At 38.0% G+C, this 13,899-nt stretch overlaps 1 protein-coding gene across 1 annotated transcript; it reads right to left on the minus strand.

The window, feature by feature from the left end:
* Positions 1 to 11,884: 11,884 nt before the first annotated feature.
* On the minus strand, positions 11,885 to 12,322 carry LOC141633026 (uncharacterized). Its single transcript, XM_074445523.1, has one exon. It carries the CDS (start codon positions 12,320 to 12,322, stop codon positions 11,885 to 11,887), a length of 438 nt encoding a protein of 145 aa, XP_074301624.1.
* Positions 12,323 to 13,899: the final 1,577 nt, after the last annotated feature.

Consider the following 13,899-nt stretch of genomic DNA (forward strand, 5'->3'; position numbering starts at 1 on the left):
GCTAAGAAACATATATACCTGATTGATAAACACGATGAGGGGGAGAAGACGGTGACAACAGTGACGGAGATGAAGACAGAGAGACGATTAGGAAGGAATGGAGGATGATATTTGTGTATAGTAGCAGTATTAGCTTGTGTTTGTATTTTGTAGCGTATAGCAGAATAAAGGAATCTGTTGTTCTTAAGATTTGCATAACATTAATAACAACGGTTATTCAGTATACAACCGTTGTTACAATGTAATAACAACGGGTTCTAAAAAAACCGTTGTAATTACTTTTCACTAGTTTTGCGCCAAATTATTAACAACGGTCAAAATGTATTATAGATTCAACCGTTGTTATTAGTTTTTATATTAACAACGGTTTCGAAAGTATGACCCGTTGTTAAAACCAATAACAACGGTTAACATCACAGAACCGTTATAATAAAGTTTGGTAAAATTCGCGCCATCCATTCTACAAAGTCTTATGATGATTTTCGTGAATAAGCGTTGTTAAAGGGCCGTTGTAGTTGCCTGTATTTGTAGTATTGTCCCTGCTCTCATCATAAATATCCTCCTCTCTCCTTGTTTCTCGATCATCCCTTTCTTCATCTTGAGAATCATTAGGAATGAATACGTTCTTATCCACCCAATTTGGCAAAGAACTCGAAGGAACAAGGGGTCCTTGCCTAGTAAGATGTAAAAGGGGTGGGTATTGCGCGTAGTAGGCATTCACTCGATCATTGTATGCTTTCTTATTCATATGTTGCATTAATTGTGTCAAATACTCATTGGCCACCATAACATCACTCGGTTTGAACACGTGTTAGGAAAAGGGATATGGTGGTGTAACAATGGAGGAGGAGGGTTCTTCACTTGGAATTTGTTGTTGCTTAATGATGCGCTCGACACTTTCCGAAACGGGAATAAGGTAGTTTATTCGGCGGGCGGACATGCGCCAAATCTTGCTTGGTAAGACAATTGAATTGGCTTCCTTATGATCCACTCGTACTTATGGCCTATGTTTTCATGCTTGATTCATTGAAATTTGTGGATCAAATTGCTCATATCAAGAAGGTGGCTTACTTTAACCGATTTGTAAGTGTTATCTTTGTTGAAATCCGGGTTAAAATGCTTTGCGAATCTTGTCACCAAGCCTCCATAAAATAATAAAGCCCCCCATCTTTCCCATTCTCAATTTCCAACCATCTCTTGATCACTAATTGAAGAATAATGTACCCATTTTTGGACTTCCCACCAACATTCAAAAAGGACTTAAGGTAGAGAAAGTCTAATTCGATCAAGTGATTGCCTTCCTTTCTAGCAATCAAAGTGTTAGCCACGAACTTGTGCCAATACCTAATACCCTGATGATGAATGTACAAGGCATTGCACTCCTTGAAAGTAAAAAACTCACGACCGGAGATGGCTTGCCAAAGGGGTTTGGCATCGAACTCCAAATACTTCTTGATGAACCAGTTATCTTCCATAAGCCCAAACAATTTACCAAAATCACTTTTATGCATTGTTCTACTCTTGTTTTTGAGGCGGAATTCGACATAATCTCGAGTCTCAATACAATACTCCCTCAAGGAACTAATGAATTCCAATGTCAAAGTCTGGTATGTTAACTCATTCATTTCAAAGAGGGTGGATAACCCCATAGACTCTAAGAATGCCTTTCTTTGCTCAAGGACACCCAATTTACCCAAAGCCACTTAACATACAAATTTAGTAGCTAAAATCTTTGTCTTGGCGAGGGATTCGAATGCAAGCCTATGCTTATCGAAAATGAAAGATAACTCCGGATAGTTTTTTAATTGTTCTACCTTCGGGATAGAAGTAGTAGCTTCCTCGATAGCATTGACAGTTTCCAGAGCTTGCTCCCTTTATTGAGCCAAGACCAATGCCTTTGATGCAAGAGCTTGTTGTCTTTCAGATAAAGTTGGTGTTTTTGTTGCCTTGGTGCCTCCTTTAGTCCTTGCCATGTCTATTCTCCTTTCAAATTAGAATCAACAAACCAAGTTTATGCTTGAATGCTCCTTCCTTCTCCTCGTTTCAATGGAATGCTCAATCAATTTAGGAATTTTGGGATTTTCACCTAACCCTCGAAAATTTGATTGATTTTGTGAAGAAATCGATGTTTGAATGGTCTTATCGTTGATAAAAGAGTAATTTGTTTTTGATTTAAGTAAGTTTCGATTTGATTGTGGTGAATTTGGATGAGAAATTGTTGTTTTTAGATGAGGGGATTGATGGTTGAAGTGAGGGACATTATTGTGTTTGTGTTTGAAGAAAGGAAATGAAATGAAGAATGAAAAAGAGCCATGTTTTGTTAATGTAACAGGTACGGACAGGCGACTTGGGGTGGAGACAGGCGGATTTCCTTACAGTGAAAATTTAGAAATCTGCTTGGCTATGTGGACGGGCGTCTTGAGGTTGAGATGAGCAGATTTTTGACGGGTCGCTCCTCTAGAGCTTGGCTCTGGCGGATTTATGCCCAGTGCAAATTTGTCAAATGGAAGCTCTTTCAGGACCCACGACGTGAGTTGAGGTCGAGCGACCTGAGATATGGGACGCTCGAGCTGCTGTCGGCTCGGGCAGATTTCTTTCCAGTGCAAATTTTCAGATGTGCCTCTTCTCCCAGTCCCCACGAGCTCAGGTCTGCCCGTGGGGATCTTCTTCCCGCATCATTTCTTCCTCTTTTCTTTGTCATTTCTTCTCGGGTAGCATTACAAGGGCTTTGTTAGCCTAGGCATATGCTTCCCCACACTTGATCATCAAACACTACACATTCAACAAACATTAAAATCCCTCCCTCACTTACTCTCTTGTCACAAAAGTTAATCAACAAAGCATATAAAGTGCATTGCATAAATTGAATAATGTACAAGTTAAAAGAAATTCAAGTTAAAGGGTTAGAATATTTACAAGTGGTGGTTTAGGGAGGACTCTACCAAACTCTCCTTTTTGAGAGGTGTCATGGGGGTAAAGCCAAGGCGTTGTTGATGTTGCTCAACACCTTATAGAAGTAGTCAAAGGCTTGTTCATTTTCATGATGAAGGTCTTGCATAGACCTTTGGACATTGTCTTCTTCATTAGTGTAGTAATCCGAGTCAAAGAGGTGACAAGGGTCTACATAGCCTTGGTGTAGAATCATAATATTCCCATTGTATGGGTTAACAAGTCCTTCAAACTCGTCATCCCATAGACCATAAACTTCTGTTGCTTCTTTCCCTATGTCGGGTGGATCATGAGTTGAGAAGGGCAACTCTTCTTCCTTGTTATCATGGCCAAAGAGGCCTCCATCTATAATTGTCATGAGTTAAAAAATTCCATGCTCTCCGAATAGAGCCATTTCTTTCTTTCCCTTGTTATTTTACCTTCTCTTTGAGATTTCTTTCTTTCCCTTGTTCTTTGAATGGAGATTCCATCTTGTTCTTGTCACCCTCCCGAGTATAGCGATCAGCCATAGAGCATGGCTCAAACAAGTTGGGAGCTCTCATAGTCTTATCAAGATTGAAGGTGATTGTTTCATCACCTACTTCAAGTGTGAGCTCTCCATGTTTCACATCGATCACCGCTCCGGCGGTGTGTAGGAATGGTCTTCCTAGAAGGATTGGAATGTTGGAATCTTCCTCTATATCAATAATGACAAAGTCCACCGGTATGAAAAACTTTCCAACTCTCACGACACATCTTCCCATACCCCTAGTGGTTTCTCTGTTGAACGGTCCACTATTTATAAGGTCATGTTGGTGAAATTGAGCTCTCCCACCCCTAGTCTTTCACATACTGAATATGGCATGACACTCACACTTTCACCTTGATCACATAGTGCCTTGTTGATTGTGGTGTCACCAATGGTACATGGGATAGAAAAGCTTCACGGATCTTTGAGCTTAGGTGGTGGAATTCCCTTGGACAATTGCACTACAAATCTTTGTAAAGGCAATGGTTTCCCACTTTCGGATGAACTTCTTCTTGGTAAGGATATCTTTCATGTATTTTGCATAGGCCGGAACAATGTTGATTAGCTCCGTGAATGGTATACAAACCTCTAAGTTCTTCACAATCTCCATGAACATTCCAAGTTGCTCATCAAGCTTGGGCTTTGTTTGGCAACTTGGGAATGGACGGCTAATCACAATAGGCTCCTTCTCAACTTCTTTAGCCTTCTCTTCACTTCTCTTGTTTGATGAGTCATTGGTACTTGTTTCTACCACCTTAGGATTTCTCCTCAATGGTTCAATCACATCATTTTGCTTGACATTCTCCTCAAAAATATTTTCTTCAATTTGCATCTTTTGTCACTCATATCTTGTATCACTCCTCAAGTGGATAACATTGATGGTCTCATGTCTTGTAGGAAGATTACCTTGAGGACGGAATTGTCCCTTTTGTCTTTGGGAGCTAGAAGAGGCCAATTGAGACAATTGAGTCTCCAACATCTATGTGTGAGCGAGGATATTATTAATGGTGGTGTCTTTGGCTTGGCTATCTGTTTCCATTTCAGCAACGAAATCTTGTTGGCTCTTTTGTATTTGGAGGACCTTTTTTAACATCAAAAGCTTGGTCATTGGATTGGTTGTAGTATGGTCTTTTAGTGGGATTTCTCGTTGGAAGGGGTGTGTATGTGGGTTTAGGGTTTTAGACATTTTGGCTCTTATATGAGAGGTTTTGGTGGAATTTGGTATTCTCATTGTAATAGTTGGAATAAGGGGTGCCATTTTTGTATTCTTGGAAAGCATTCACTTGTTCACTCGTTCCCCTTCATTCGTTTTGATCATGTCCCAGGGTTCCACAACTCTCACACACTCCGTTTGGGATTGAGGATGTTGCCATCATGGGATTAACATGTTGTTTGGGTGATTGAGAAGCTTCATCAAGCTTGGCCATGGCTTTCTAAAACTTTAAGTTTATGGTGTCAATATGAGCACTTAGTTGGGCACCCAATTGTGTGATGGAGCCCACTTCATGCTTCCCTCCTCTAGTAGCTTTTCTTGGCCTACTATATTAGGAGTTATGAACCGCCATTTCTTCAATTTTAGCCCATGTTTGGTTGCCATCAACCTCGGTAAATCTCCCATTGGAACCCATGTTGAGCACATTTCTTCAAACATAAACACAACAAATTCCCTCACTATAACCATTAACCCCATCATCCAAAAACACTAATTTTTCAACCAAAATTCATCCAAATCAATTGTAAACTTGGTAATAAACTAATCACTCCTTTGTCAACAAAACACCTTCTAACATCAAAATCTCCACAATATCAATCAAAATTTCTAGGGTTAGGGTGAAATCCGAAAATCCCCAATTTGATTGCAAATTTGATTGAAATTGGAAGAATGAGGGAGAATTCTAGCATACTCAAGGTTTGTTGACACTAAGTTGAAGGAGAAATCAACAATGGCAAGGACAAAGTGTTAGGTTCATATACCCTTATTAAACTCTTCTAATGGTGATCTAAATAACTTGTTGATTTAGAACTAGTGGATCTAGTTGCAAACATAACAAAAAAAAAATGAGATAAAGAAGAAAATAATGTTCCTTACATTGTTAAATGGTTCGAAATGGGCACAAGTAAGGTCTCCTACCTTCACTTGTTCTTGAGCTTAATATGTTAGGATAATTTCCAAAAATCTTCAAGTTCCAAGTGTAGGAACACTCCAATCGGTTGCACCCAAGACATTCCCATAACACTAATTCATACACTAACTAGGTATATTGAATTAGTAACCTTAAATTGGGATCTAATATTATTTTCATTACTACTATAGTATTTTAGAGGTTATATTAGATCTAGAAAAACAAATATACATAGAACAATTTTATGAGAGAAGATAAGAGAGAGAACATAAGATTTTTTCTACAATTGAAAAATGAGAACCAATCTCATCAAAAGGGGAAGGGGGGTGCCGGTTTTGGCACTTGGGAAAGGCAAGCCTACACTTGCTTTTTGTCTTCTCAAAACACTAGGGTAGGACCCTGTTGGGAAATGTGTCCTCAACAATAGTGCGATCACATAATTTAAATATCATAATTAAATCTCAAATTAAGAATACGTGAGGGATGATTTTTATATATATATTCGACTGATCATCATTAATCGGTAATGATTGGCTGACTAGAGTTTGACATTACTGTCGTGCGACGGTGGTGGTCAGTTGATCCCTTAAGGTCACACCTAAAGGACAATTCCCTTAATGGATAAATTGATTAATTGTATGGCGATACGAGGTAATCAGTTCCTTAAAAGTGAACAATTTACTTGTGAGAGAGAATATTAATATCTTATTGTAATGGGATTAAATAAGATTTATTTTAGTAATAAAAAATGCTTTATTACTAAAATTGCTTATTGTTTGAGAAACAATAGAGATAAGAATGAATGGTTAATTATAATTACAAGTTGTTGTGAATTATAATTTTATGACCCATTTTATTTAATGATCAAGTATCACTAGTCAATTTGTTGTATGTAATTTAATTAATTTGTAAAATGATATTTATGTGATAAATATGCATTAAAATTAATTAATAACATGTATCATACTACATGTAACATATTGTGTGACAAATGACAAATTGACAAAATAAAATGGTAGTCCATTTTAAGAGCATGGACCGAATGGAGGGAGTTATAATGGTGTGAGATTGATTTATTTTATGATAAATAATTCATAGGCTTTACTTTTATAGCCTTACACCTATCCTATAATGCCTTACACAATTATGCATTGTGAAGACCAAAAGGGAAAAGGCAAGATTCCCCTTTGGCTCCATCCTACCCGGCCTCACCTCTTCAAATGAGGACTTTTGTCCTCATTTTTCATCTAACTCATTTCAGTCACATCTACATGCAAGCTTTTGCTCATACTTCTCTCTAGTTTCTTTTCTCTAACAAGTTTTGGAGATTCACAAGTTTTGTTCATCATTTCTAATATCAAAACAACATTACTAGTGTAGTAATAATAATAATATTAGAATCATTTTAAGGATACTAGTATTATAATCTAGTTAATTAGAATACTAGTTTAAGGGTAAGTCTTGGGTGCAATCTAAGGAGGATTTCTATACTTGGGATCTTGGAATATCATCCATCATTATAAGCTCAAGAACAAGTGAAGGAAGGTGACCTTACTTGTGCCCATAATTTCGAACCAACCAACAATGTAAGGAACATTGTTTTTCTTATAAATCTTTCATTTAGTTATGCATGCACTAGATCTAAAGAACAAATAATTAGCAAGTTAATTAGTTCACTATTAGAGGAGTCTAATAATAGGTATATGAACCTAACAGACCCTAGGGTTAAGCATTCTATAAGTGTCATCATGATGTCCTGAAGCATGCAATAAACTAATGACAAAACATCACCTACTAACCCTTAGTCCCACCTGTTTGTATACATAAAATGGACCTCCATTTTATCTTTGTAATTTGTCATTTGTAATATGTTGTGACATGTGACTTGTAACATGTCATTATTAATATAAATGCATATTTAACCAATTAAATATCATTATATATTAAGTAAATTACATTTAACAAATTAACAAGTAATTCACAATTACATATATATATAAAATGAGTCACATTAAGTCTAGTTAATATAATCTACAACATCTTGTAATTATAACTAACTAATTACTCTTATCTCTAATGTTTCATAAACATTAATTAATTTTTTGTAATATAACATATTATTTACTAAAACAAATCTTATTTAATCTTGTTACAATAAGATATAAAATTCTCACTTATAAATAAATCAATTTAAGGATTTAATTAATCCGTATCAATATACGATTAATTAACTTTACAGTTCGGGAATCGTCCTATAGGTGTGACCAAAAGGGATCAACTGATCATCACCGTCAAACGAGAGTAATGTCAAATTCTAGTTAGCCAATCATTACTAATTAATGTTGATCAGTTGACTATATAATTGAATCATCCTTTACGTATTCTTATTATGAGATTTAACTATGATGTTTAATCATGTGATCGCACTATTGTTTAGGACACTTACTCCACCACAAAGGACAACACCAAAGCACCCAAAGCCCCAACTTTATCTAAGAGGCAAATTGTTCTAGCTTCTAATGCTCTAGTGGTAGTACAACAACCAAGGGTACAAGCAAGAAAAGTCGTTGAGGCCGTGGAAGAAGTTACTACTTTACTGGAGATTGAGCAACCAAAAGATTATCCGGAGGTAACTTTTATTTCCAATGATCTTACAAAAGCTTTTGAATCCCTTGCTAGGAAGAAAATTATCGCCACTAAGTTTGTATGCCATGATACCTTGGATAAATTTGGAGTGCTTGACCAAGTAAGAGCATTTTTAGGGTCAATGGGGTTAGCTACCCTATTTGACATGAATGAATTGACATACCCTTACTTGACCGTAGAATTCATTAGTTTTTTGAAGGAGTATAAGATTGAGACACGAAAATATGTCTAATTTTGACTTGAGAACAAGAGTAGGAGGATGTTTAAGGATGAGTTCGGAAAGGTTTTTGGAATTGAGGACCTTTGGAATTTTAACAAGAAAACCGATAACTTTGATGCCAAGCTCCTTTAAAAGGTGATTTCCACGAGGAAGTTGAATACATTTAAACATTGTAGTGCCTTGTATATCCATCATCCGGGTATACGGTATCGGCATAGGTCCATTTCCAACACCTTGATTGCTAGGAAAGAAGCTACACATATGACCGAGCTCGACCTAACCTACTTAGATTCCAAGATAAATGCCCATGGAAAATCAAGTAATGAATACAATATCCTTCAATTATTGATTAAGAGATGGTTAGACCTCAAGGAGGGAAAAGAGAAAACAGGTTTCATTGTGAATGGAGGCTTGATAACAAGACTGACACAGGACTTTAACCCACAATTCAATGAAGACAAAACCTACAAACCGGTTAAAGGTGGAAACCTCCTTGATATGCCCACTTTAATCCACAAGTTTCATTAGATAAAACATGACAACTCGGCCCAAGGACATGAGTGGGTAATCAAGGATGCCGATTCTATTATCTTGCACGGGAAAATTTGTCGTCTCAATAATTGTCGTTACAACTACCTTCTCCCCGTCTCAAATAATGCCAAGAGTATCATCAAACAAAAAAAATGTCCAAATGAAGAAGCCTCCTCCTTAGTGGTACGTCCTTACCCCTTTGCCTACCAAGAGTTCACAACAAGTGATCCTAGTGTTGTGATGAGCAATGATTACTTGGTACAATTCATGAAGAATATCTATAAAGAAGCCTACAATGGTCGGGTGAACGCTTATCATGCCTAATATACACCCCGTTACAATCTTTGTTGGTAAGGACTCCTTTTTTTTTTTTTTAGGTGAAATGTGAGTATATTATATATGTATCAAAACAATCAAGTCCATATACAGTCAAAACTACTGATAAAGGACCTACAAAACAACAGAACCAATCAAATGAAACCTAGCCTTGCTTGAATATTCAGTTCAGTAAGGCCATCCTTTTCCTTTGCTTTACTTCGAATTCTCTTCTGCAGCATCTCCTTCAATTGCCTTGCAACCAGTTCAGGTCTCAACATATATAAATTATGCCTTGCAGAATTTCGATGATACCAAATAGCATATCTGAATGCTGTTAGTATCAAAGCCAGCACCTTTGTAAGCATCCTGTTACCATTTGCAGACTGAATCTCACTTACAGTAGGGAATGTCCTACCAGTCCAGGCTTCAATACAATGTTTAACTCTGCAGCTGTAGGTGCACTCTTCAAAGAGATATGTAATTGTCTCATCTTGCTCTTCACACAGAATGCATAAAGCATCCTGACAGTAGCCATAAGCATGCAGTTTAGACTTAGTGTTTAGGCCTTCCTGCATTATCACCCAAGAGATAAAGGAATGCTTGGGTAAGTTCCAGTTGCTCCACACCATAGGAGTCCAAAGTTGTTGAGGATGTGGACCCATCAGCCAGTCATAGCCATTGCTAACAGTATACCCTTTATGATGGGGCACCCAACAGTTATCAATGAAGCCATCTCTGATCTTATTCTTCACCTTGCATATACTTTTCCATGTCCAAGTAGAGTCTGCTGGAGGGGTGTAGTCATACCAGTTAGCACCCTTTAGATAGATGCTATCTATCCATTTAATCCACAGTCTATCAGGCTTAGTATAGATCCAATTCACCAGTTTGCCCACAGAAGCTACATTCCAAACCTCGGCTTTTTTGATGCCTAAACCACCTTCAGTTTTGGGTCTAGTAACTTTATCCCATCCCACCAGAGGTACTCTATGGTACTCAGTACTACTATCCCAAAGAAAGTTCCTGCAAATAGTCTCAACTCTTTTAATTGCAGCCTTGGGTATAACAAACATAGCAGCCCAAGAATTGTATAGAGTGTTAAGGACTCGAATTGATGAGGACCACCCGCCGCATATGATAACTTCTTAGCACCAGACTTCTAATTCTAGTCACCATTTTCTCAACAAGGCTATTACAATCCTTCTTTGATATTTTGCCAGGTTGGATTGGCACCCCTAGGTATCTAAAGGGCATTTTTCCTTTCAAACCCAAAGGATGATAGCAAATCCAATCGCAAATCTTCATTCATACCATTAAAAAGATCTCGATTTAGTAGCATTGAGCCGCAATCCCGATGCATTTGAAAATGAAGTGAAAGCTCTAATCAACGAGAAGAATGGAGGGGGCATCTCCTTTACGTAACATCAAGCAAGTCATCAAAGAAACATCAAATGGGTAAGTTTGAGCCCTTTGCACAAAGGATGATAATGGAAAGGCCATCGACAAAGAGCAAAATTGATGAGCCTAGTCAAATAATCCATACAAATAGTAAAAATTAGGGGAGAGACTGGATCACCTTGTCTTAGTCCTCTCTTCCCCTGAAAATATCCAAAATTATTCCCATTTAAGACCAAAGTATAGGAAGTGGTTCTGATGCAGGCCATAAGAAGAGAGACAAACTTGCTAGGAAACCTCAAACCAATTAGTAATTGTTCCACAAAATCCCACTCTACAAGATCATATGCTTTTTGCAAGTCTATCTTGAAAAGACATCCGGGGAGACATTGTTCCTTGAATATTGATGGACTATATGTTGGCAAATCAGGACATTTTCTATTATGGACCTTCCCTGAACAAATGCTCCCTGGTTCTCATGAATAATGTCAGGTAACACATGAGCCATTCTATTGCAAAGAAGTTTAGAGACAACCTTATATAAAACATTGCAACAAGCAATGGGTCTGAATTGCTTTACGTAAGTAGGTCTCTCACACTTAGGAATCGTGCAAATGTTAGTTGCATTAATTTGAGTTAACAATTGACCATCAGAAGAAATCCCGGGACACCGCAACTATATCCCGCCCTATCAACTCCCACGCATCCTTATAAAATCCACTAGTATAACCATCCGGTCCCGGAGCCTTATCCCCGGGAATAGAAAAGATCACTTGCTTCACCTCCTCATAAGTCACAGTGGTTCAAGCAGACAATATGCTCATCAAGACAGACCTTACCATATCCAAGAACACTATTTCTAACAGTTCAGTTTCTTTCCTACTACCAAGAAGCCCCGTATAATAATCCGTAAAAGCGATCTGAATGGCCTGATTTGTCATTGCAAAATGACCCCTTCGATCCTCAATTTGAATAATAGTATTCCTCATGCATCTCTTCTTAATGACACCATGAAAGTAAGCTGAGTTAATATCCCCCTCCTCAGTCCACAATGCCTTAGCCTTTTGCCTAAGAAAACTATCCCTTGCCTTCACCAATCCCCTCAAATTCTCCATAGCTGTCACTTCCATATTGATCAAAGAGTTATTGAGAGGGTCATCAATAATTTGAGCTTGTAATTTAGCAAGAACATGCTCACTTCAACACCTGGATCTCAATATCAGAATAACATGCTGCATTTAAGTTCTTGAACTTAGGCTTCAAGCTTTTTAATTTCTTTACAATGCAAAACATTTTAGTGCCATTTATAGGATCATCCCATACCTCCTTAATCATAGGAAAGAATTCAGCAGCACTACCCCACATGTTGAAATATTTAAAACTCCTCTTAGTTGCAGCATTCAGGTTTTTATTAGATATAACACAAGGGTTATGATCCAACAGCCCTTCAGGGTGAAAATGCCCCACCATTTCCGGATACATAGATATCCAAGCAGGATTGACTAGAAACCTATCAAGCCTACTGAACTTCCTATCCCCAGCATCCTGTTTATTTGTCCAAGTATAGAAGGCTCCAGTAGCTTGAATATCAACCATGTCACAAATACTCAGGCAATTCACAAAATCATCCATATCCTCAACCCTAGTCTGTCCCCCTAACCTCTCATCGGATTTAAGACAAGATTAAAATCTCCGGCCTAAAGCCCAAGGACCACTGCAAGAACTTGCAAACTGATTCAAACAATTCCATAACTCTACTCTATCTTTCCCTTCATTAAAGGCATAAACCATTGTTAAGTAGAAGCACTTACCAGTAGTTGTGCCCTTGATCATAGCATGAATGAACTGAGGATTATACTGCAGAACAGTAACATCAAACATCTGAGGTTGCCAAAGCAACCACACTCTTCCTCCCTTATGAGTGTGACAGTTAGTGGTAATACACCAACCAACAAAAAGATTGTGGGATATATTCATCACATTATCACCATTTATTTTTGTTTCAAGTAGGCCAAACAAGCCAACTTGTTGCTTATTCATAAAACTTTTAACTACTTTCTGTTTATTTACACTATTTAACCCTCTCACATTCCAAAATCCTATGCTATTCATGAGGAACAGGTTGAGTAGGAGGGTCACCAGTTTGAACCACACTATTCTGTTGCTGCTCAATCTTGTCCAGGTCAATGATTTCCTCATCTTCTTCACTGTCACTCTCCTTATTCTGTAGAGAGGAGACAATAGGAGTACGTGGTAGAGCAGAAATTTCGTAGGAGAAAGAACAGATGCAATTTTAGGCACTGGTCTCCACTCTTTGCGAACAACTGGCTTGGACTGCATTTTACCTTGTGCCTTCCTGCATTCATTAGCTTCATGTCCCATCCCCTTGCACTTTGAGCAAATGGTGGGCTTCCAATCATATTCAATCTTAACTTGCAGAAGACTACCATTTTCATCCTTAAATTGTACACTAGAAGGAAAATTATGCCCGACTTTTAACTCCACCAAAACCCTTGCAAATCCCAACCTGGTTTTCTCTTCTGTGGCTTGATCCTTTCTAACAAAAGGCCCTACCAATTCAGCAATCCTTGGTAAACACTTACCCCAGAACTTAAGAGGTAGACCATATAACCTTATCCAAGCGGGAACAATTTTAACCTCCTCCTTCAGAAGGTCCACATTACTCTGCCATGGTTTAACTATAAGAGGTTTATTATCAAACATATGATACCCAGCCTTAAGAACATCCTCTTTACTCTTCAAAGTGTTAAACCTAACCAAAAAGATGCCATTTGGTAAAAACGAGATTTTATCAACACCATACTTATTCCAAATTCGATGAATGAAACCCTCCAATACCTCCCATGGTGGATTTGCCCCTAGAACAAAACACACCACCGCATTATTCCAATAGTCTACCTCCTCCTGCACGTCCTCTAACGAGAATTGCAGGATTTGTGGGATTTCATCATTAGGACATACAGCATTAGGTCTAACCGGTTCTTCATTAGAGACATCCAAAACAGGGGATGACACATTCTCAGTCGACTTAATACTCTGTGTCGCAGAATCAGATTTCTTACCTCTTCGTGTCACCCATTGCACATTTTCAGATGGCTCCTCTTCATCATCAAAGGATAACCCTTGAACTCCATTAACCTCATGCATGGGTTTGGTACGTACTACATCATCCTCAGAGGGACCCTGTT

Source organism: Silene latifolia, chromosome Y (genome assembly GCF_048544455.1).
Source record: "Silene latifolia isolate original U9 population chromosome Y, ASM4854445v1, whole genome shotgun sequence".
NCBI classification, from domain to species: domain Eukaryota; kingdom Viridiplantae; phylum Streptophyta; class Magnoliopsida; order Caryophyllales; family Caryophyllaceae; genus Silene; species Silene latifolia.